Raw genomic sequence first — 24,295 nt, 5'->3', positions numbered from 1 at the left:
GGCTGTCCGAACTAATGCTAATGCGGCTGCCCTTCTCTCCATTGGTAAGAAGACCTTGTGTATAGTACAAAATCGCCACTATCCCCGCCTGAAAAACCGTGGCGAATTTTCCGAGTGAGATAGACTCATTAATCCCTTTCCCTTGACAATAGATGCCTGCTCCAGATCTCGAGCCAAACCTGGACCCATTCGCAAAGAGAATGACTCCATTCTTCAGCACTGGACCCTGCGGCCTAAGCCGGTTCTCCCGCTCCGGAAAGCATACCTTGAAAGGCGCCTTCAGGGCACGAATGGCTGCTATTCTGTCCTGCCCCATACTAAAGATAAAATGGGAAAGGACCCCATCGGGAAGCTTGGTCGGGCCGGGTACTAGCTCTCCATTTTCCCTCACATCTCAGTCGGTAAGCCGCCGATGCAGTTGCGGCGACAACCTGTCTGGTAAAGCGGCTCGATGCCGAGCAGCACCTCCATCGCAGCAATTGGCGTGGTCCTCATAGCACCAAGGGCCCCTGTTAATATGAGAGCCCTCAAGTGCTCCAGCGTTGTTCTCGCTGACACTAACTATACTCTAGGCCACCATACTACTGCGGCATACAGCAGCCTAGATCTAAGAATGGCAGAGTAGATCCAATAGACTATCCTCGACCTAAAGCCCCAAGTCTGGCCAAAGGATCTTCTGCATAGCCAGAAGTAAGTGATTACGCTCTTACACCGGTGCTCCATCTACGTCAGCTTCCTGTCTAGGATAATTCCAAGATATTTCGCTGATTTGGCCAGTGTCAGCCTGATGTCTCCCAAGGTGGGTCCTACCACAGTGGCCAGCTTGTATCTGCGAGTGAATATAACCAACTCCGTCTTCCGGGAATTAACCGAGAGACCAGTGTCGACACACCACTCCTCTACTACTCCAAGAGCACACTGCGTGAGCTTCAGAAGCGTGTCCAGAAAGGGTCTTTGCACAATGATCGCCAGATTGTCCGCATATCCCTGCGCGAAGAAGCCCCTGTCATTAAGTTTTCTAAGAAGTCCGTCGACTACTAGGCAAAAGTGGAGAGAGCATCCCGCCCTGTGGGCACCCTCAATCCACCCAGCCGCCGACATTAACCTCTGATCCACTGAACCAGCCTGTCCGGGACATCCCGCAGCGTTGCTTCCCTGCAAACAACCTCATGAGAGGTGTTGTTAAAGGCGCCCTCTATATCTAGAAAGGTCTCCACCACACAGTCTCCTTCCATGAGATCTCTCTCAATTTGGGATACCAGAGACCTAACCAGAGAGTGGAGCGCCGTTTCCGTAGAGAAGTTCACCTATAAGCATGTTGGTTCTCGTGCAGCGGAAGCCGCCCATGAACAACATCCCTCAAATAAACCTCGACCAACTTTTCGAACGTTTTCAAAGGAAAGATGTCAGGCTAATCGGTCTGAAATCCTTGGCAAAGGTGCAGCAGGTTCTGCCAACTTTAGGGATAAATACCACCCTCGCCAGCCTCCAGGCGTTGGGCGGATAACCCAAAGCAAGACATGCTCTCAGCGTCCGCTGACCTGCCCGAGCTCTTCTTGTAGGAGTGCCGGGAAAATCCCATCCGGTCCAGCGGATTTGAATAGCTTAAAGGATCTGACTGCCCATTCCACCCTCTCAGACAATGCTAGCCGCCAGTTCCCAATCGCAATCACGTGGCCTTAACCTAGGCTCCGCAGCCCACCCGTCCGAGTCGACATCAGGTTCCCTCCTGAAGCCCAGAAAATTGGTCTCCAGGAGATGAACCAAACACCGCTCTCCCAAAACCACGTCCCCATCCGGAAGGCGTATTGCCTGCAGGTTTGAGTCCGGGTTTCTTACCAGTATTCTGCAGAGTTTGGAGGCCTCCGGAACCTTCTCCATAGACTCGTAGAATCTCTTCCAGCTCTCTCTCTCTCTCTCTCTCTCTCTCTCCTGGCGGCTACTACAGAGTCCCTATAAGTCTTCTGGGACCACCAATAAAGATCCCACTCGAACGGGCAATCCGTGTTCTTGGCTCTGTTCCAGGCACGCCGAGTCCCCTCCCTGAGCCTCTGCAGTTCCGGTCCCCACTAAGAGACTTTCTTGTTGGAGCGAACCGCTTTCACTGGGCAGTTCTTTTCATAACTGCTCACCAGAGCCCTTTGTAGATGATCTACGCAGAGCTCCATCTCTGCATTGGTCCCATGCCTCTTAGAGAAGCCACAGAGACCAATGGATAAGTCCCTCCGAAACGAGTCCCAGTCCATCCTTCTAGGATTTCTTCTGATTGTCTCAGGCCTCACATTAACGAGCCTGAAAACAATCTGCCTGTGTTTGGAAAGGGAGGGCTCAGATGAGACCCGCCAACCAACAACCTCAGAAACCAAATTCCTAGAACACAAGGTGAGGTCAAGCACCTCATCCTTTAGCACATTTCGGAATGTTGGTTCATTACCCCTATTTAGGATCTCCAGGTTAGTAGCCAAATACTCCAGGAGCCTTCTGCCTCGGTCGTTGATATCGGTGCTCCCCTAAATTGTGTGGTGCGCATTAGCATCGCATTCCACAATCAGCGGCAACCCCTTTCCCTGGCAGTGTTCTGCCAGCTTAGCCACAGGTCCTGGAAGTGAGCCCCCCTCCTCATGCGAAAAATATGCTGAGCTCACTATTACCTTCCTGGTTTCACCTGTATTGGATCTGATAAGATGCACCGTGATCGCCACAACATCACTGGAACAGAATTCCGGCATCAGTTGCCCTTCCAAACCTTTGACCGCGATTGTAGCCCTGGGATTAGGCTCTGTGGGAGATTTAAAGCACAGTATATAGCGCAACTCTCTCGATTTTGTATTGGCCAAAACGGAGTGCGCATGCGCGAAATAAGTAAGTTGACCAGTAACACCATCTAAACTTCTCTCTCACTTACTCTTTTTTTTCTACACTTTTCGTTCTCTCTCTCACACCATTTAAATACCTAATTAAGCCTACTGCCTACCTCATTTGGCGGAATAGATGACATTACATATTGTTTATTGTACGATCGCACAATTTATTAATATATATATATATATATATATAATTGTAATTTCTGTTTTCTTGAGCATAATACATTTAACATTTTTTGAATAATATTTTCATTTATTTCTTTTTGATTTCTGTTATTTCATGTAATATATTTTGTATATAGCATAATTATATTTATGTTATATTTATGTAATATTCATGTAATATATTGTATATTAGCATAATTATATTTATCTTTTTATTATTTTATTTTTCTCCTTTCTTAAATACATTTTTAACAATTTATTTGTATATATTTTTTATTAAAATACATTATTTTGGATTATTATTTATTGCTACATATGTATCAATGAGTTAGAGAGAGAATGAAAAACGAGAGAGTAAGCGAGAGAGAAGTTCAGATGGCGTTACCGACCAACTTACTTATTTCGCGCATGCGCACTCCGTTTTGGCCAGTACTAACATCAAATGTGCCGACAGAGAGTTGCGCTACTGTATATACTGTGTTTAAAGTCTCCCACAGGCCGCAATGCCCCTAATGCAGCCTGTAGACCCAGGGTTTCTGCAGTAAGGAAATACTTGTATGCGCCACAGCCATGCTCCTGGCCAGAACAGCCGAGGCGTCCTTTCTGTGATGCAAGTTAATCTGGGTGAATCCCACCGTTGCCATGCCCACTTTATAGAGAACCTGACGCCGCCTGGAACTCTCCCCCCTCGTTACGAGCAGACTCACAGTGATCTGTTTGAGCCCATAGCTCAGCCTGAAGTCCCGCGTCTTCAATCTGAGGACACTGGACTCCGGGATGCCGAGAATGAGGTTCCTCTCCTCTGGGGAAGCCCCTACATTTTCGGCAAAAGTTTGCCAACTGGACATGGCGATGCCTGGATTCTGCCTCTCCAGCAGCCCCAGGACCGTCGCCGCAAGCACCGAAGGACCCGGAATCCAAACAGCCGCCCTGTGCCGCCTTTGAAGCGCGTCCAAGCCTACCACCCTAAGCTTGGCTACCTCCCAGGGAGAGATGTGCCCAATTCGCTCAGACAGCCAATTGAGCGCCATCTCATCTTCCCCTCTGATGACAACGGCACCGTTACGCAGCACCGCGGTCCTCGTGAAGCATGGCAGGGGGCCCTCTCGGATCCCTGCCAACTCACTAACAACCGCTCTCCGTAACAAGATCAACTGCCCAGGAGAAACCGCCTGTTCGGAGTAGTCCTCCTGGACAATTGCCCTTGCCAAAGAATCAGCGGCAGAGATGTAGGTCCCAGTTGCCTGAGCCCTGGATCTCTTGTTGACCTTCTGCACCGAAGGATGATATCTTAGAGCCCGTCCGGCACCTTTTGCCGGTCTGCCTCTTCTCCACCTCCTTCGGCATTGACCCGAGGATTGAAGACGGAGAGAGAGCCGACGCGACTAGAGCCTTCTTCCTGTCCGTCCTGGCTCTCCTCTTCTCGGCGCTGCAGCGGTTCCTCTTGCGACAAACCGCTGCTTCACCAACAATAGCTCCGTTCCCTTCCCGTGCCCAGAAGAGCCCACCCAGGAGCCAAAGCCGCTTCTCCTAAGAGTAGAAGCCCTTGCAAGCCCTCACTCTCAGTCCTCCCCCCGAAAGACCGTCATTTAAAACTTGAACACTTTCCATAATTGATCTCACGCGAAGCTAGAGAATGGAGGTTTGCCCGGGCAGAACCCCGCATGCCCGGGTAAGGCTAAATACTCTGGGGTTTCGCCCGGTATCCTAGAGGCATCCATTAATGACACTGCGCCCCAGTGCCACGCAGTCTTCGTCACGATAGCTCCCAACTTGGTTTGGGGATTCGGTCCGCGGCAGTAGCCTTCCTGGCCCCAGACAGGGTTTTATGCCCGCGGAGCCAGTTATAGCCACCGCTATCCAGAAGCCTGCTCGGGTACTCAGAAGGACCACCCGGAGGTCACCTTGACGTCCTCCTATCTGCCACCCGGAGACGCGCCCAATAGGCAGCTCAACCTACGGGAATAATAATAATAATAATAATAATTATAATATTATTATTTAATTATTTAGATATTTAAATAAATTATTCATGAATTAAATATTTTCTGTAGAAGATTTATAATTTATTAATATTAGCCTGTCACCATAATGTACGATAGGCGTAACACGTATATAAAAAACGACAAAATAAAATCGACTGTGCAGTAAAAATCAATATCACCTGACTTGAAAAAGTCAATACCAGATGACAGATCGGTACGCGTGTAAGTGTGGTTACGGGCCTGAGCGCGCGAGTTTTACGCGATATCATCGGCAAATTTTGATTGTTTATAACTCAAAAACTATTGCAACCTCAAAATTTTTATATTAGAATTTTTAACTCTGTTTTATCTCCAGAACGCGCTAATAAAGTATTGCACGGAGGTTGTGAGATACCCATATGTATGTATATATGTATATACATATACAGGGTGTTTGGTAAAGATTGTGCCAACGCTCGTTAGCGGGTAGAGTACAGTAAACTGAACAGAAAAATCCTGTAACATTTTTTTCTTTAACGCTTAATGAAGGAATTATTATTCAGTAAAGTCTGGTCAATCAGCGCCGACTCTTAGCCGAACGCACGTAGGTGAGCCGCCCGCCTGGTAGTGTGTGCCGCCGTAGCGACGGAGCGCTCACGCACACTACCAGGCGCGCGGCTAAAGGTCGGCACTGATTGGCAGACTTTACTCAATAATAACTCCATTATTAAGCGTTATAGAAAAAAATGTTACAGGACTTTTCTGTTCAGTTTACTGTGCTCTATCCGCTCACGAGTGTTGGCACAATCTTTACCGGACATCCTGTATACAGGATGTCTTTTTAATCTTAACAGGCAGATATTTCGAAAATATGCAATTTTACAAAAAAACTTTTCAAATAAAAGTTGTACAGTCTAGAGGAGGATGTACAACGGTGACCTTAGTTTGACCTTGGATAATCGTTTGAAAGTCACGTGAAGGTCACCTTTAATTTTTTAAATGGAAACTCCCATTTTCCGTTACACATTCTTATAGCTTAGCTCGAAAGCTTTTAAAAACTCTGTAATAAAGTATTTTTTTATTAAGTATTTTTCGAGTTATTTTATATCTTAGTCTGACATACTTTGATATAAAAATAAAATATCTCGTAGAATATTTAATTTTCGATAATCTTACCGTAATACTTTTATGTACAGAATAACGAGACAAATCAATTGGTATAAAAAAATAATTGTTTTTAAGAAAAAATATGTAATTATTTACAATGTATCTTTTTTAACAATTATTTGATTTTTTTACACAAATTGTTTTGTCTCATTATTCTGTACATAAAAGTATTACGGTAAGATTATCAAAAACTAAATATTTTACAAGATATTTTATTTTTTATATCAAAATATGTCAGATTAAGATAACTTAACTCGATAAAATAACTCGAAAAATACTTAATGAAAAAATACTTTATTACAGCGTTTTGAAAAGCTTGTGACGTTGCCGTCTCGCGCGCGTCCGCCGAGTCCCTCTCCGATCGAAAAAGCGCGGGCTGAAGGGCCGCGCCAGTCGAATCATTGCGAGAACCGTACCGTTACCTCCAGAGAGGCGTCATTAATGGAGATTTCGAGCGTAATGTTAATTTCGTTTGTGATTTTCTTTCGTATGAATAATTCATTTGGGAGCCTCATCGGAAGAAGAAGCGGAAAGTCGCTGAAGCGTCACGGAAAATACGATCGCCAATCAAGGAAGACCTTGGAGGGGCAAGGAGCCAGCAATTTGGAAACCCAAAACATCTAACGGCCAAACTAGCTACGTCACGACGGGATCAGAACCCGCACACGTGATGCGCAACGCACGGGACAGCGAGAGGATCCTCGCGCAAGGACACAGGCCCGTGCGGATCCGGTCCCAGCGGAGGGACTGCAATTCTGCACCCGATGGCGTGACGCGGTCCCGGAAAAGACGGAAGGAAAGGTGGCAGCGATACTTCCGGCCAAACCGTTCACCTCAGACCCCGCGAAGGCCCCGCGAAAAGAGCCCCAGCGAATTATTGTTTGTAATACCGGGGGCGCGCGCACCCCCGTTACGACCGTGAGCGCGCCGCCCGCCGGCCACAGCGCGTGATAACGCGTGATTGGTCGCGATAATACGCACCCTGTGTGCGCAGCCCCGGCTGGCCCACAGGTATCGATTCTGGATCGCGACGATCCAGGAAGAGACTGGCGCGAGCTTGCGTGCGAGATAGAAGCGTAAGCGAGAGGACCGTTTTGGCGAGAGAAAATACGAGAGCGAGCGGAGAGGATCCCGGCGATCGGCAGCTGCGAAAGGACGGACCCGAGGGAGAGGACGTCAACGTCGCTGACCCCGTGTAACCACCACGAGAGGAAAAGTACCGGTGAGGTTATCCTCCGCCATATTCGCCACTCGCGATCGCGCCCGGAATCGTTTCGTTCTGTCGTCGTCGCCGTGAATTCGTACTTTGGTGTACGGGCTAAGCCCGATTCTTTGGTGTAGATTTTCGCGTCACGGCCACGTCGTCAAGCGATTCGAGCCCCGGAGCCTCGAAAGTATCGGTTTCCGCGGATCGAGACATTACCTCGCGTTTCTAATAAACCGTGTGTCGTCTCTCTGGAGATTCGGATTCCGTAGATTATATTTGCGTTGGTTCTCGCACGTCTAGCGTTTCAGATTCGTTCGTACTGTATGTCGGTCGTTTGAGTGTGAGTGTGATTCGCGTCAATTTGTTATATTATTTATGTCTTTCGTTTGTGAATCTTCGCGTCGAAACTGTGCGTGCACGTCCGGTGCAACTTTCCTTCGCGATTATTATATGGGTTACATGAGAGTGTGAATCGCGTAAATTCGACGTATTATATCGGCTGTAAAGCACCGCGTCTCGAAATTGTGAGCGCGTTTTGTGAGAGTTTCCTCGCGATTCTTGCATGAATTGCGTGCGTGTGTGTGTCGAATATTCAATTCTGCGTAATCTGTCCGTCCGAAATCGAAGCATGTCCGCGTTGCATTAATTGCCTGTTAATCTTAAATTGCGTATTGATAATTTCGCGGTAATAGCGGGCGATAAGATCGCCGTTGGCGAGGCGATATCGAGAATTGATTCGGTCTTGCGCCCGAATTATCGAAGAACGTAATATTCAATTTCTTCGCAGTGCGAGGCGTAATTCAAGCCGAGCGGAGATTCCGGCCGATCTAACGGGTCGGTCTCGGCGTACGCAGTACGGGGTTTCGCGCCCCGCGTCTAACACCCAGTCTCGCAGCCGCGTTTCTTTTACCGCAGCCGTATATCCGCGCGGTTTATCATTACTATTCTCGAGGAGCTGCGGCTCCCGCTATTATAATAAATCTGTTAATTTCTCTGTTTAATTTACGAGTTTCCTTTCAGTTGTGCTTGTCGTTTCCGTAATTGTCGCCTCTTGCATAAATTATCGCGTTCGATCAACACTCGCCCTGCCCCTCTACCGTTAGGCGAGCTAGTCAGCCCGTGGCGAATTCCGGCAATTCCTTTCGCGTTTATTTCGCGCCTATTTCGTGTTTCGCGAATTGATACGTGAAAGATCGTATCTGGCGCCCAAGTTCGATTCTCGCGATTATCTCTCGGATCTCGTCACGGTACGCGCGGAACTCCTAACATCCCGTTCCCACCTGGCGCGTGGATCTTTTTCTCCGTTTTCCCGTTTTTGTCAACGACCATTCCGCATCTCCCGTTCGGCGAATTAGCTCCTGTTCGTCACCGCAATTTACACCCGCGCGACGGAGAGAACGAGTCGGCGGCCGCGTTTATCGCTCAGCCGCGAGACGGTAGGAAAAGTCGTCGCAAAAATTTGGCGCCCAACGTGGGGCCACGTTGAATATTTTGGAGGAGCGCAGGAGGCGCTTGGCTTTAAGGAAATTTCGGTTAAAATTAGGCTTCGCGAGAAACGGTCCAGGGAAGGGGAAAAGGGTGGAGAAGAGTGGAGTGGGGAAAGGAGGGAGTAAAAGGGGTGAACGTATGAAGGTGGGGGGAGAGAATGAAGAGAGAGGGAAGGGAAGGAGAACAGGGGTAAGGAGAAGGGTGAGAGAGAGAAAGAGAGGAGGAGGAGAGAGAAAGAGAGAGAGTGAGAGGGAGAGAGAGAGAGAAAGAGAGAGAGGGTGGAGGATGAAAGAAGAATGAAAGAGGAAAGAGGGGCGGAAGAACTATAAGGAAGAACAGCGGAAGCGGGGGTCCAGTAGAGATAAGGTTTAGCGTAAGATAGACGTAAGTAGTATGTAAGTTAGAGATAAAGCAGTAGGAGAATAAAGCGGAGAGAGAAAGAGAGAATGACGGAAAGGGCGATGATAGGGCGAAGCATGTACATAATGTATTAGATTAAGGAATAGGTTAAGGGATTGTAAAGATTGTAACCCCATTAGGGATCAATAAACTTTGTGACGTTGCCGTCTCGCGCGCGTCCGCCGAGTCCCTCTCCGATCGAAAAAGCGCGGGCTGAAGGGCCGCGCCAGTCGAATCATTGCGAGAACCGTACCGTTACCTCCAGAGAGGCGTCATTAATTGAGATTTCGAGCGTAATATTAATTTCGTTTATGATTTTCTTTCGTATGAATAATTCATTTGGGAGCCTCATCGGAAGAAGGAGCGGAAAGTCGCTGAAGCGTCACGGAAAATACGATCGCCAATCAAGGAAGACCTTGGAGGGGCAAGGAGCCAGCAATTTGGAAATCCAAAACATCTAACGGCCAAACTAGCTACGTCACGACGGGATCAGGACCCGCACACGTGATGCGCAACGCACGGGACAGCGAGGGGATCCTCGCGCAAGGACACAGGCCCGTGCGGATCCGGTCCCCGAGGAGGGACTGCAATTCTGCACCCGATGGCGTGACGCGGTCCCGGAAAAGACGGAAGGAAGGGTGGCAGCGATACTTCCGGCCAAACCGTTCACCTCAGACCCCGCGACGGCCCCGCGAAAAGAGCCCCAGCGAATTATTGTTTGTAATATCGGGGGCGCGCGCACCCCCGTTACGACCGTGAGCGCGCCGCCCGCCGGCCACAGCGCGTGATAACGCGTGATTGGTCGCGATAATACGCACCCTGTGTGCGCAGCCCCGGCTGGCCCACAGGTATCGATTCTGGATCGCGACGATCCAGGAGGAGACTGGCGCGAGCTTGCGTGCGAGATAGAAGCGTAAGCGAGAGGACCGTTTTGGCGAGAGAAAATACGAGAGCGATAGCGAGACGAGAGCGAGCGGAGAGGATCCCGGCGATCGGCAGCTGCGAAGGACGGACCCGAGGGAGAGGACGTCAACGTCGCTGACCCCGTGTAACCACCACGAGAGGAAAAGTACCGGTGAGGTTATCCTCCGCCATATTCGCCACTCGCGATCGCGCCCGGAATCGTTTCGTTCTGTCGTCGTCGCCGTGAATTCGTACTTTGGTGTACGGGCTAAGCCCGATTCTTTGGTGTAGATTTTCGCGTCACGGCCACGTCGTCAAGCGATTCGAGCCCCGGAGCCTCGAAAGTATCGGTTTCCGCGGATCGAGACATTACCTCGCGTTTTTAATAAACCGTGTGTCGTCTCTCTGGAGATTCGGATTCCGTAGATTATATTTGCGTTGGTTCTCGCACGTCTAGCGTTTAAGATTCGTTCGTGCTGTATGTCGGTCGTCTGAGTGTGAGTGTGATTCGCGTCAATTTGTTATATTATTTATGTCTTTCGTTTGTGAATCTTCGCGTCGAAACTGTGCGTGCACGTCCGGTGCAACTTTCCTTCGCGATTATTATATGGGTTACGTGAGAGTGTGAATCGCGTAAATTCGACGTATTATATCGGCTGTAAAGCACCGCGTCTCGAAATTGTGAGCGCGTTTTGTGAGAGTTTCCTCGCGATTCTTGCATGAATTGCGTGCGTGTGTGTGTCGAGTATTCAATTCTGCGTAATCTGTCCGTCCGAAATCGAAGCATGTCCGCGTTGTATTAATTGCCTGTTAATCTTAAGTTGCGTATTAATAATTTGGCGGTAATAGCGGGCGATAAGGTCGCCGTTGGCGAGGTGATATCGAGAATTGATTCGGACTTACGCCCGAATTATAGACGAACGTAATAATCGATTTCTTCGCAGTGCGAGGCGTAATTCACGCCGAGCGGAGATTCCGGCCGATCTAACGGGTCGGTCTCGGCGTACGCAGTACGGGGTTTCGCGCCCCGCGTCTAACACCCAGTCTCGCAGCCGCGTTTCTTTTACCGCAGCCGTATATCCGCGCGGTTTATCATTACTATTCTCGAGGAGCTGCGGTTCCCGCTATTATAATAAATCTGTTAATTTCTTTGTTTAATTGGCGAGTTTCTTTTCAGTTGTGTTTGTTGTTTCCGTAATTGTCGCCTCTTGCATAAATTATCGCGTTCGATCAACACTCGCCCTGCCCCTCTACCGTTAGGCGAGCTAGTCAGCCCGTGGCGAATTCCGGCAATTTCTTTCGCGTTTATTTCGTGTTTCGCGAATTGATACGTGAAAGATCGTATTTGGCGCCCAAGTTCGATTCTCGCGAATATCTTTCGGATATTGTCACGGTACGCGCGGAACTCCTAACATCCCGTTCCCACCTGGCGCGTGGATCTTTTTCTCCGTTTTCCCGTTTTTGTCAATGACCATTCCGCATCTGCCGTTCGGCGAATTAGCTCCTGTTCGTCGCCGCAATTTACCCCCGCGCGACGGAGAGAACGAGTCGGCGGCCGCGTTTATCGCTCAGCCGCGAGACGGTAGGAAAAGTCGTCGCAAGCTCTCGAGCTAAGCTACAAAAATATGTAATAAAAAATGGGGGTTTCCATTTAAGAAATTAAGAATGACCTTCACGTGACCTTCAAACGACTATCCAAGGTCAAACCAAGGTCATCTTTGTACGTCCCCTTTTAGACCATAAACTTTGAAAAGTTTTTTTGTAAAATTGCATATTTTCAAAATATTTGCCTGTTAAGATTAAAAAGACACCTTGTATATGTGTATATACAGGGTGTCTGATAATAATCGCCCCACTCGTAATGTGCAAGTAGAGCAGGTAAATCCGAATCGGAAAGTCCTCTACCATTTTGCGATCTTCACAATAATTAATAAGAAATTAATTAAGAAAGATCGGCCAATTTGCGCGAGTATTACCGCGTGGTGAGAAATAACGGCCTGATATGGGAGGCATTGATATGTGGTTGCTAGGACGCGATGACCATCGTTATGTACCGCTCGTACGTAACTGTTGTCATTTGAAGAGCGCTCCTCCCAAAACTTTGTCGCGCGCTTAGCGACCGCATACTTTTGGATTATCTCTTCTCGCTGCTTATACTCGCGTGACTTGGTCGATTATTTTTAATTAATTTCTCAATAATTATTACGAAAATCGCAAAATAGTAAAGAACTTTCCTGCTCGGTTTAACCCGCTCTACCTGCACATTATGGGTGGGGCGATTATTATCAGACACTCTGTATATGTGTATACATACGTGTATATATGTAAGTATATATATATGTATGTATACTGATATTTTCTAAAACTGAAAATTATGCTGGTTTAAAAGATTCTGTATAATATTTTCCTAGGAAATGGTAGATAAAACAAACAAATTAAGATTATAACGACAAAATACAGGCTGTCCTGTAAAAGTCGGCGCATCACCTGCTGATGATAGATTCTAGGGATCATTTAAAGACAATTTTTCTCGATAAAAATGTCCAGGCATATCAATAATTTTCAATTATAAGCAATTAAAAAGAAAGGTTTTTTGCACATTAAACTTTATGAAGAGTTAAAAGATCAATACAAACTACATTCTTCAGTTAATTCCAGATGGAGTTTACTTAAGTAAAAAAAATTTAATTTAAAATTTAATTACAAAAATATATGAAACATTGAAAATTTGCAAAAAATTATGATCTCTCTCGATATTTTTGCTGACGAAAAATCGTTTTCTTAAGGTCCAATGACCTTAAGAATCTATTATTAATAAATGATGTGCCGATCCTGGGATTGTATGTACATATATATAGATACATATTAAGAGGTCTTCCTAGTTTGACACTCTGAAAATAACGCGATTCTTGGGATTTTTTTAAAAGAAAAGTATAAAACATATTAATTCTAAATTTTGCACGTTTATTAAATAACATTTTAAGTACATCTTAAATTTTTTTCAAACAAAAATATTTGTTTGTTTCGAAGTTATAGTAGTCTAACTAGGGTGTCCTAAAAAAAATTGTTGTTTGTGGCAAACATGATTCCAACCGTTATAGTCACCTAAAATAAAAAAAAAACCAAAAAGATTCTTAATCTGTATAAGTGTGACTTTCGCGTGTGAACCAGAATAAAAAAAAAAATTAAAAAATAAAAAAATGGCAGTGTCTCAAAAAACAATTTCATTTTTCACCAAAAAATTGGTTAGTTTTGTATGTCGCAAAATTTGAATTTTGCAAATATCAATTTAATTCTAGTTCATACGATAACCACACTCATACAGATTAAGAATCTTTTTGTTTTTTTTATTTCAGCTGACTATAACGGCTGGAATCATGTTCGCCATTTTTTTTAGACATCATGGTTGGACAACATGGTTGGACTACTATAACTCCGAAACAAATATTTTTGTTTGAAAAAAATTCAAGATATATTTGAAATGTTATTTAATAAATGTGCAAAGTTTAGAATTAATGTTTTATATTTTTCTTTAAAAAACTTCCCAAAAATCGTCTTTATTTTCAGAGCGTCAAACTAGGAAGACCCCTTAAGGGTTTGCAAAAGTTTTTGTCGTTTTCTAACCAAATTTATTTATTTACAAAATTAGTACAATATTTTTTATTGAAAATATTTTCCTCCGCTTTCTACAACTTTCCTCCATCTTCGAGTAAGAGAAAAATTCCTCGTCGAAAGTGGGTGCCATACGACTTAACTGAAGCGCATTGTGAACAGCGGATGGATATGTGCATTGCATTGATTTCAAAACAGTAACGGAAGAGTTTCTTGTGGAAAAGTGGACGGGTGATGAAAAGCGGATTTATTTCGACAATCCTAAGCAAAAAAAAAACAGTAGGTAGACCTTGGTCAACCAACGACTTCAACGCCAAAACAAAACATTCATGACTACAAGATTCTTCTTTGCATCTGGTGAGATGAGACGGGAGTGCTGTACTACGAAATGCTCAAACCGAGTCAAACTGTTACTGCTAACCGTTACTGTTAACAATTGGACTGCTTGAGTAAAAATATCGAGCGAAGAAGACCATTTACTGCCAAAGGACGTCGGCCTGTCATCCTGCTGCATGATAATGCCAGACCGCTTACTACTGCTACGACCACAGAAAAGTTGGCTGAGCTCCGATGAGAAGTCTCACCGCACTCGGCTTATCCATCAGACATTGCGCCTTCCGACTATCATTTGTTTTGATGCAGCACGGCTTGTCTAGTATACGCTTTCAGAATGAAGCCGAGGTCCGAAAATGGGTTGATGAGTAGATGCCTCCAAAGATGAGGCATTCTTTTGACGAGGAATTTTTCTCTTGCCCGAAAATTGAAGGAAAATTGTAGAAAGCGGGGGGAAATATTTTCAATAAAAAATATTGTACTAATTTTGTAAATAAAACAAATAAATTTGATTAAAAAACTTTTGCAAACCCCTAATACTATGTGTACGTATGCATACACGCACACGCATGTATGTATATGTATACATCATTGAATAAAGAAGAAACAGAAGGGAATGTATGGGTAGTAAGGGGTAGGCGCACGAAAGTACGTCATGGCAGCCATTTTGAACGTCCACTTTTTTCGACATTTATCAGCGCCGCCCACAGTCACTTGTTGCAGTCTGCGGCTAAAAGTAAGAAAGAGGTCAATATTGGCGCCCGTGGGCGACCATCTTGAGCGTCCAACTTTATGCTGGTATATACAGGGTGTCCGACATGTAAATGACCAATCGAAACAAGGAGATAGATTGGGTCAAAGAAAAGAAAAGTCTTGTACCATTTTTTTTTATAACGCTTAATAAAGGAGTTATTATTGAGTAAAGTCTGGCGAATCAGCGCCGACTTTTCGCCGGACGGACGTCAGTGAGCCGCGTACCTAATAGTGTGCGCCGCCGTAACGGCGGAGATCAATAATAACTCCTTTATTAAGTGTTATAAAAAAATGGTTTAGGATTTTTCAACTGCGTTTGACCCAATCTATCTCTATCTTTCGGTTGGCCTCTTACTTGTCGGACATCCTGTATAGTCGCTTCTCTTCGTTCGCTTAACACCAAATGCTCCCTCCTGTTTCTTCTTTTATTCAATGATATAAGGGAAAGTAGGGTAAAACCGTGTAGGCGGGTCAAACCGGGTATCTCTGTTTCTTCGTGATAAATGCTATTATCTTTGGCTAACTCGTGTTATTAGTTGTAGATTGAGGCCAACATTTATTTGAGATGAACCGTGCCCATGTACACACGATATTCCTTTTTTGAGAGAAGTTCAAAATTTTCGGGCCAAAAAAAATCGATATCGGGACAACAATCGAGTCGTTATAGACTTCAGAGCATCTGCTTCAGTAAATGCAGCATTGCACATCCTGTACATATTAGAGAGTATATCTACACTAGTTTTGATCGTCACTTTGTACGCCGGAATATACAACCGCCGTATTTGTTACTTTTCTTATGTTGGAGCAAAATCGGGTACATACACATTTTATGTAATGAAAAGAGAAAGAACTGTTATCTTGACTTTGTCTTCCTACAAAAAGCAGTTGAAAACGAAAACTAGCACTCAGAAAAAGAAACCTTAAAAAAAGACCCCTAAAGTTAAAAAGTTAAATAAGGAAGTCCTGCAGTAATGTCGAACAAGAGGATATCTTTATTTGTGATTTTTGTCAATAGAATACATCTTTATATCGTATTTTGATTAAAATAAGTCTAGATTTTATAATTGCACGGTGTTTTACATGTTTTCAAATGGATACCCGGTTTTATTCTACCAGTAGGGCAAAACCGGATATTTTGACTTCTCCAAAAAATCTTGTTATCCTTGATAACCAAATATTTTTTGTCAGCAATTACCCTCATTTTCTCATAGTTTAAGGTCCACTAAAGATTACTAATGGCCAGCAAATTTTTTTTTACTCTCTGATTTTTTGTAGGAAGTGAAACCCAAAAAAGTACTCGGTTTTACCCTACTTTCCCCTATGTATGTATGTATAGAAATTTATTGTTCCCCTATGGGGTTTTAATCTTTATATTAATCTTAACCTATTACATCTTCGTACACATATCGCTTTATTATCGCCGCCTTAACATAACCTTCCTATTCTTCTCTCTCTCTCTTTCCGTTTTGCTCTCTAGTTTGCTTTACCTCTTACTTACATTCTACTTACATCTATCTTACAATAAGCCGTATTCTCTACTGGACCTCCGCTTCCGCTGTTGCTGCCTTTAATTTTTTCTTTTTTTCTTTACCCTCCACTCTCTCTCTCTCTCTTATTCTCCCTCTTCCCCCATGTTCTCCTTCACATTCATTTATACTCACTCTCTCCCTCCACCCCTTATTCACATATTCACACTTCTCTTTCTACTCACTTTCCCTTCTCCTCCCCTTTTACGCTTCTCTCTTCTTCCCTGCCCTCTCCCCCTCTTGCTTTTTCTATCTCCTTCATCCATTCCTCACCTCCTCCATCTTCTCCCAGTATCCTTTCCACCGCTCCCTGCCAGCTCTCCTCCTTCTCCCTCTCTCCTCCCGTACACCCTTTCCATACATGTTCCCATGTCTCTTCCTCTCTCCCACACACTCTACATATCCTCTTCTCTTCTCTCTCCCAGTATAATTCTTCTCTAACTTCGTTTCCCATTCTAAATCTTATTACCCTTTTCCATCTGCTTTCCGCCCAACCTTTTTCAAATATTCTGGAATACCCTCTCCCCTCACTCTTCTATACCACTTATTGTACCTCGACTCTTTTATTTTCTTCTCCCTCTCTTCCTCCTGCCTTCTCTTGTCTCTCTCCTTTAACTCCTCGTACTCCCTTTCTTCTTCCTCCTCTTCTTGTATTCCTCTTTCTCTTAGAAACTCCTCTCTCTCCTGCTCCCATGCCCCTATTCTCCTTCCTCTTTTCCATCTTTCCCTCATCTTTAACCAACATCTTCTAGCTATTTCTCCTCTCTTCCCTTCCTCCAGTCTCTTTTCGAATTTCCACGCCCTTCTTCCTGCTCTTCCTCTCATCAATCCTCTTCCTACCTTTTCCCTAATCATATACCCTGGCGTTCTCCAGTCTACTCCCATTGTCCATTTCATGTACCTTTCGTGTATACCCTCTACCTCTTTTCTCTCTTTCCATCCCCATATCTCTGCTCCATACCCCATTACCGTCCACATCATTGTGTCATACAGCCACATTCTCCTTTCCCACTCTTTTTCCCACAACCTTTTTCCAATTCCCCATACCTCCCTCATCACTATAGCTGTCCTTCTTCTCCTCTCCCTTACATGTGCCTCCTGCCTTCCATTCCTTTGTATGGTGTACCCCAGATATTTGAATTGCTTCACTTTTTCTAATTTCTTCTCCTTCCATCTCCAATCTATCCTCTGTGTCCTCCTCCCCCCCCCTTGCTAAATCTCATTGTTTTCATCTCTTCCGCATTCAATTCCAGTCCTTTTTTGTCTAAATATCTCTCTAATCTACTCAGCATAGCTCTCATATCTTGTTCTTCTTCTGCCATTAACACCACGTTATCGGCATACGCTAGTGTATATATCTTTCCCTCTCCTAATTGTATTTCTCCCCAACCTTTTCTTATCATGTCATCTTCTAAATCCGCCAGGATATTGTTAAACAACATTGGACTCAGGGGACACCCCAGCCTTAAGCCTCTCGCTGTCCAAAATTCCTCTCCCGTCCTATCCCCTACTCTTACCCTTTTGTTTTCCTTACCACCTCTTCAATCCTTCTCACCAATCCTTCTCTAATCCCCCTTTCCCTCATCGCCCTTATTAGAATCTCCCTGTCTACCGAATCAAATGCCGCCCTCAAGTCTACAAACACTTTCGTCATTTTCCCTCCTTTCTTTCCTATATGTCTGTTAATTAAATAGTTTAGCGCGTATATCTGGTCTATTGTTCCCATCCCTCTTCTAAACCCCGCTTGGCTCTGCGACAACACCACCTTCATCTCCATCTCTTCTTTCAATCTCTCCTCTAACGCCGCCGCATATATCTTATATAACGACGGCATTAGAGTCACTCCTCTATAATCTTTTGTTTCCTCTCCCCTCCCTTTCTAACCTATCGGTACAGTAATGCCCTCCTTCCACTCTTCTGGCCATCCCTCTTCCTTCCATACCCTCCCACACGCCTCCCACATCCATTTTTCCAGCTCCTCTCCCCCGTACTTCCAAACTTCATTTAACCCTCTTCACTTCTTTCCATTCTAACTCTGCCTCTGCTTCTCTCCCTTCCTCCTTCCTTTCCCTTCCTCCTCTTATCACCCTTCCTTCCACTCCCCCTAACAGTTCCATAAAATACTCCTTCCATTCTCCCATCTCTATATCCTCATTCACCCTTTTCCTTCCTTTCTTTTCTTTCCTTACTAACTCCCACACTTTTCCCTGTTTTTGCTTCTCCTGCCTCTCTCACTATCCTCTCCCTTTCTTCTTTTTTTTCTCTTCACATAGCTCCTTATATTCCCTTTTTCTTTCTCTATACCTATCTCCTCCCTCTGTTCTCCATCTTCTCAATTCTTTTCTTACTTTTCTTTTTCTCTCTCTACACTCCTCACCCCCTTCTAGAACATTTTCTTTTCCCATCTTCTCCTCGCACCTCTCTAGTGTCTTCCTTAATCTCTTTCCCATTTCCTCTATTTCCTTCTGTATCCCTTCCTCTCCTCTTCTCACACATCCCATTTCCTTCCTAAAAATCTCTTCCCTTTTCGTCCCACACCCCCCTTTTTCCTTTTCTGCCGTAACCTTGTCTTTTCACCCCCCTGCTCGTGCTTCCCTTTACACATGCTATCACCGGGTGATGATCTGAGTCCACCTCCTCTCTTATTTCTAGTCTCTCTATTTTTTCTCTTACCTTCTCATCACCTAGAATATGGTCAATAACCGTTCCTCCCCTTTCCCCGGTGTATGTGAATTCTACCTCCTCGTCCCCCTTTACGCTTCCGTTCAATAATATCTTTCTTTTAATTTTCCCCATCCCTTCTCCTCTATCCATGTCTCCGACAGCACTATTACATCCCATTCCTTAATCCTTTGCCAAAACTCCCTATCCTTGTTTCCTACTCCTACTACATTCCAAAACGCTACCTTCCATATCTCCTCTTGCTCATCCCTTCCTCTTTCCCCTCCCTTTCTCCACTCTTCTCCTTCCCCTTCCGTCTCTTTAAACTTCCCCTTGCTCACTCCCTACCTTTCCCTCCTTATCTTTTAACTTTTCTTCCTTTTTTACATTTCCATTCCCGTCCTTCAAAACTTCTTCCTTCTCATCCCATCTCCACCATTTCTCGCCTATTCTAATTTTTTCATAACTTATCCATACTTTCCTCCCTTTCCTTTCTTCTTCCTTCGCCATCTCCTCCAATCTCCATCTCATTCTTCTTTCTTTCCATGTCCAATCCTTCATAACTCTCTCCTTCCTGCCTCTCAATATTTTTTTCTTACTTCAAATTTTCTTTTTTTGTTCCTCATCCTTTAGCCTTACTACAATCATCTCCCTCCTTCCCTCCAACCTCCCCCTATCTGTTTTACTTCCTCTATTTCCGCCTTCACCCTTATGCTAGCAAATACCTCCTCTGCCGCTGTCCTTCTCCTCCCCTCCTTTACCTCTACCCCTTTAATCAGGACATTCTTTCTTCTTTCTTCCCTTTTCCTTCTTTCCATTCTTCTCTCTATCTTTATTACCTTGCTCCCTATCTCTCCATTTCCCTCCCGTCTTACTGCCTTACTCCCTTCCACTTCCCCTATACCGCGCTTTTCTAATTTCTCTATTTTCCCCTCCATCTCTTTGATACATCACCTCAATTCCTCCCTTTCCTCCAACCATCTCTTTTCCCTCTCACCAAATTCCCTTCTCAACTCTTCCACCTCCTCTCTCAATTTCCCCTGTTCTTTAATTCCCTCTTTAACCTCCTCTTTCATATTTCTTATTTCCTCCTTCCATCCCTTCATACTTCTCATCTCCCTCACTAAATCCTCTATTTCATTCCTCCAACTTTTTATAATTTTCTGCATCTCTCCCTCTCTCCCTCTCCCCCCAACCCTCCTAACACCGGAACCTTCAGTACTCCTGTTGTCTTTTTAACGCTTCTAAAAACCTCCTCTTCTTCCTTCCCTTCTCCTTGTTCCCGCCTTTTCCTTTTTAACATCTCCTGTATATTCCCATAGCTTACCTCTTCTCTCTTTAGCCTCCTTTGCGGCTGATTGCGCCATCTTATTTTTCAGCGCCCTCTATACACACTTCTGTCACTGCCGCTTGCCTAGTCTACGCTCTCTGTATACTCTATACTCTCTGTCTTAACTGCCACGTTTTCTTACCTCTCTTAATCTCCTTTTATTTTCCCTTATTCCCTATATCACTTTCAACCCTTCTCCTTCTTCACTCTCTCATACCTTCACTCTCACCCTGGCACATTCTCTACTCATTCACCCTTCACCTTCTCACTTTATACTCCGTCAAACCACACACGTCAATATCCACGATACACACTCCTTGCCATCGGAAACGGAAGTCTACTTTCCCCTATGTATACATATATATATGAATGTATGTGCATGTGTACATGGATGCGTGCGTCTCCAAATGAAAACATGATTGTAAGATGAAATTTTTGGACGTTGATTTCAGGAATGTGACCATCCACATATACTTTTAGAAAGAAAAGGACATTTTTATAATATGGTACAGCAGACTGGTTCAGTGATGGCTGAAAATCTCATCGATATGGCTACAAAAGTAAGTAATAAATTAATTTAATAACAGAAGTATAACAAATTTAAATATCTTTAGTTAAATATTTTATTTTTCTCTGAACTGATAGCTATTTATTATATTTATCAAAGAAAATTTAATAAAATTTAATTTAGTGTTATAAATTTTACTATTAAGAATTTATTATGATTGTTTATAGAGTTTCTATGAAAAGGATAGACCGCCGTCCAGATAATTTTCAATTATGTGCCAAAGTTATCAAAATACTGTTTCGCCACATATATGCAGATATTCAATGGTGAATTTATTAGCAATATAATCTAACATACAACACAACGCATATTTTATACTAATAAAATTATTTTTGATGACTATTATATGTTATACTCTATTGATCATTTTTATATCCCCATCACATGTTTCAAATTTTAGATTACTTTTTAGAAAACTCACAATGTAAGAAAAAAAATTTTAGCATATTAGATAGTAAAATAGATAAAAATAAGATCTCATAGTCATATATAAAAAATAAAACAAATAAATATTTATTTTAAGGAATCCTCGCTCAATGTTCTTGAATTTGATATACATATAACAATATATCACATCTTTCAAAATTAGACATAACGCATTCTTTGTACTTAGATTAATCACTTATCGAAAAAAGAAAAATACACATGTTACGAGAGAATTATTGCATTATTCCATCTATTGATGGAACATCAACTCTGAGCGTTTGTGTCCAATTATGCCACAATAACGGCATCTAAAGTCGAAACAAGTCCCCGTTTTTGGTATTAAAGGTTTGATGTTTGTCGTTGTAATCTTTCTTTGGCATGAGTCAACCATATTTTTATTGGAGCTGAGATATGCTCGTCTGTAACATCCGTATGTATTTTTCTTGCTACATCTAAAAAAACAATTTTAGAAATTGTTTATTATTTATTAATAAATAAAAACAAATATCTTTTTAACACAATTTAGATTAAAAAATACAAAAATGTAAAATATTTATTTACTTAATTTCTCATAATAATATGTTACAAATTATTTAATATATGTAAAGCTTATTAAAAAAATATATAAATATGTAGGATTTATTGTATCGTAAGATTTATTATAACGTATTACAAGTCAATCGGGCAAAATGATTCGAACGCTTCCACGCTTTCTTTCGCACTGTTCGCTCATCAACTTGGATTATCCAAGTATCAAACTTTGATATCGGGTTTTCATCTTATCTCGCGCACGCACGCACACGCTTCTACGCGGCAACGACAAAAGAACTTCAGCCCTTTTGATTAGTCGCCAAAGACGCAGCAAAACGCAATGTTTTTAAGATCGCCATAGAAATATTTGTAAGCAATATTTTTTTTATACACATACACACGCACACACATACACACATACACACGCACTCACACAAGCAATGGAAATCATAAGAGATAAAATTAAAGAAAATAAATTGTAAATTTTTGTCTGATTATTGTACTTCTTGTTTTGTGTCCCATTAACTGTGCGCAGAGATCAGATGTATTATCTGCAAAACGATTTAAATTTGCGGCATCTTTCTGTTGTGGCAACACTGAAACAAAATGAGAATTTCACATAAGAATAAGTATTTCATGTCCGTATCAAATATAAGCTTACGATAAAATAGATCACAAATTTAAAAAATCCTATTATCAGTGTTGAGATTAACTTGCAGTTATAAATTATTTTATCATAAACTACTAAATATGAATCAAAAATATTATAAAAAATATCTTTCAGGCGAAAGTATTTTTTATAATTTTATGTTTAATGATATATTTTATGAGTAATAAAAAGGATTACCTGATTAAAATCTCATACAACATATAACATGTTGTGAAGCAACAAGACATAGCCATGAAGAGACCACTGCCGGCAATATCGGAAACTACGTATTCAAATGTATGGTAATATACTATACATATCTACTATTAAATTCTGCGTAACTCAAAGTATGTCCTGAGAATATACGAGAATATATAGAAAATAATGTACTGTATAAAAGATATTACAAGTATATCCTGAGAATCAGTTTTACCACTAAGCATCATAAGCAACTTAGAGTAAAGAATAGCAGGAGTGAGCATTTGGTGTTAAGCGAACGAACGGAAGTGACTATATATAAGTGGACGCTCAAGATGGCCGCTCAGGGACAAATTGCAGCATGACGGAGATACCTCAAAGGACCTCCTCAAAGGAAAACCTCTAATGAAAGTACCTCAAAGACCTGGCAATGCACCATGATGCTGATGAACACTTACAATTAATACTTATTATTAATATCTTTTTAGCCTAATATTGGCTCTACCTCTCATTTATTTAGAATCGATGTTCGTGCGCAAAATATGTGCAGACTGGAACAAGTAAGGCAACAAGTGGCTGTACACGGTCCTGAAAAACGTCGAAAAAAGTGGACGCTCAAGATGGCTGCGATGACGTACTACTATTCGCGATAAGTCTACCCCCACTACCGATATGCTCACTCCTGTTATTCCATATTCTGAGATAGTCAATTGCCTAGGAGCGCCACGAGAAAAGGGGAAGCCAGATTTAAGACTCGGTGCGTTGGCTGTATTAAATTTTAATAATGATTTGGTTACTTCATTTGAAAATATGATTAAAGATTTTCTAGCTTTAAAATCGCGATTTTTAATTTTTAACTTTGTTTTGTTACAATATTTTTCTTGATTAGTAAACGTAGTAAAGAATCGTTAATATTTTATTAATTTGAATTTATATTTAACTTTTTTCATATTTTATTTATTTATTCTTGTTTACAAAGAGTGAGCAAAAATTCTAAAAATTTAACTTAATTTTCACTTATTTGATACCTTCCCATCTTAAATTAAAAAATGCAGGGGGCGAACCGAAGTATTGCCTACGGGCGAACTGATTCTAAAACCGGCACTGCTGAGAATATGTCAAGTCCATATTTTCATCATGTGTCCCCCTCTGAACCATACAACTTTTGTATAAAACATTTTTTTCCATCTTGTTTACTTTACGAGATATTTGCGTGCGTTGATTAAAATGAGTAGGGTTATAGGGCCGGTTCTAAGCCTGGTCCTCTAAAGGGAGGTGAGGGACGGGGGGGTCCCGCACGGGCGAGGAGGCATGACGTCACGCGGGCGAAGGGGGAATTTGGTGGCGCGGGGGAATGACGTCACGCGGGCGGGGGAGCTTATCGAGGGAGCATAAACAACGCGGTGTATTACAAAGGGCGGGTGCCGATGTCCGACTGCTCGAATTTATAAACATTATAAACAAATATCGTCTCGCACTATTGCACGTGCGGCATTATTGAATTTCATAGAAAGATGATAAGGCGAGCGCCGATGTCCGGCTGCTAGAATT

The 24,295-nt window shown here is 43.1% G+C and overlaps 1 protein-coding gene across 1 annotated transcript in view; it reads left to right on the top strand.

The window, feature by feature from the left end:
- LOC115246259 (probable multidrug resistance-associated protein lethal(2)03659) overlaps nucleotides 1–21,512 on the top strand; it is a gene marked incomplete at its 5' end in the record, with an annotated part of 135,257 nt that extends 113,745 nt beyond the window's left edge. Inside the window, 2 exons of the mRNA XM_029824973.1 lie at nucleotides 20,825–20,932; nucleotides 21,108–21,512. Coding sequence (XP_029680833.1) covers nucleotides 20,825–20,932; nucleotides 21,108–21,143 — 144 coding nt within the window. The remainder of the gene's footprint in view (nucleotides 1–20,824; nucleotides 20,933–21,107) is intronic.
- Between the last annotated feature and the right edge of the window lie 2,783 nt (nucleotides 21,513–24,295).

This window comes from Formica exsecta, unplaced genomic scaffold (assembly GCF_003651465.1).
Source record: "Formica exsecta isolate Colony F162 unplaced genomic scaffold, ASM365146v1 scaffold143, whole genome shotgun sequence".
NCBI lineage: Eukaryota > Metazoa > Arthropoda > Insecta > Hymenoptera > Formicidae > Formica > Formica exsecta.
This window is presented reverse-complemented; position numbering and strand designations above follow the sequence as displayed.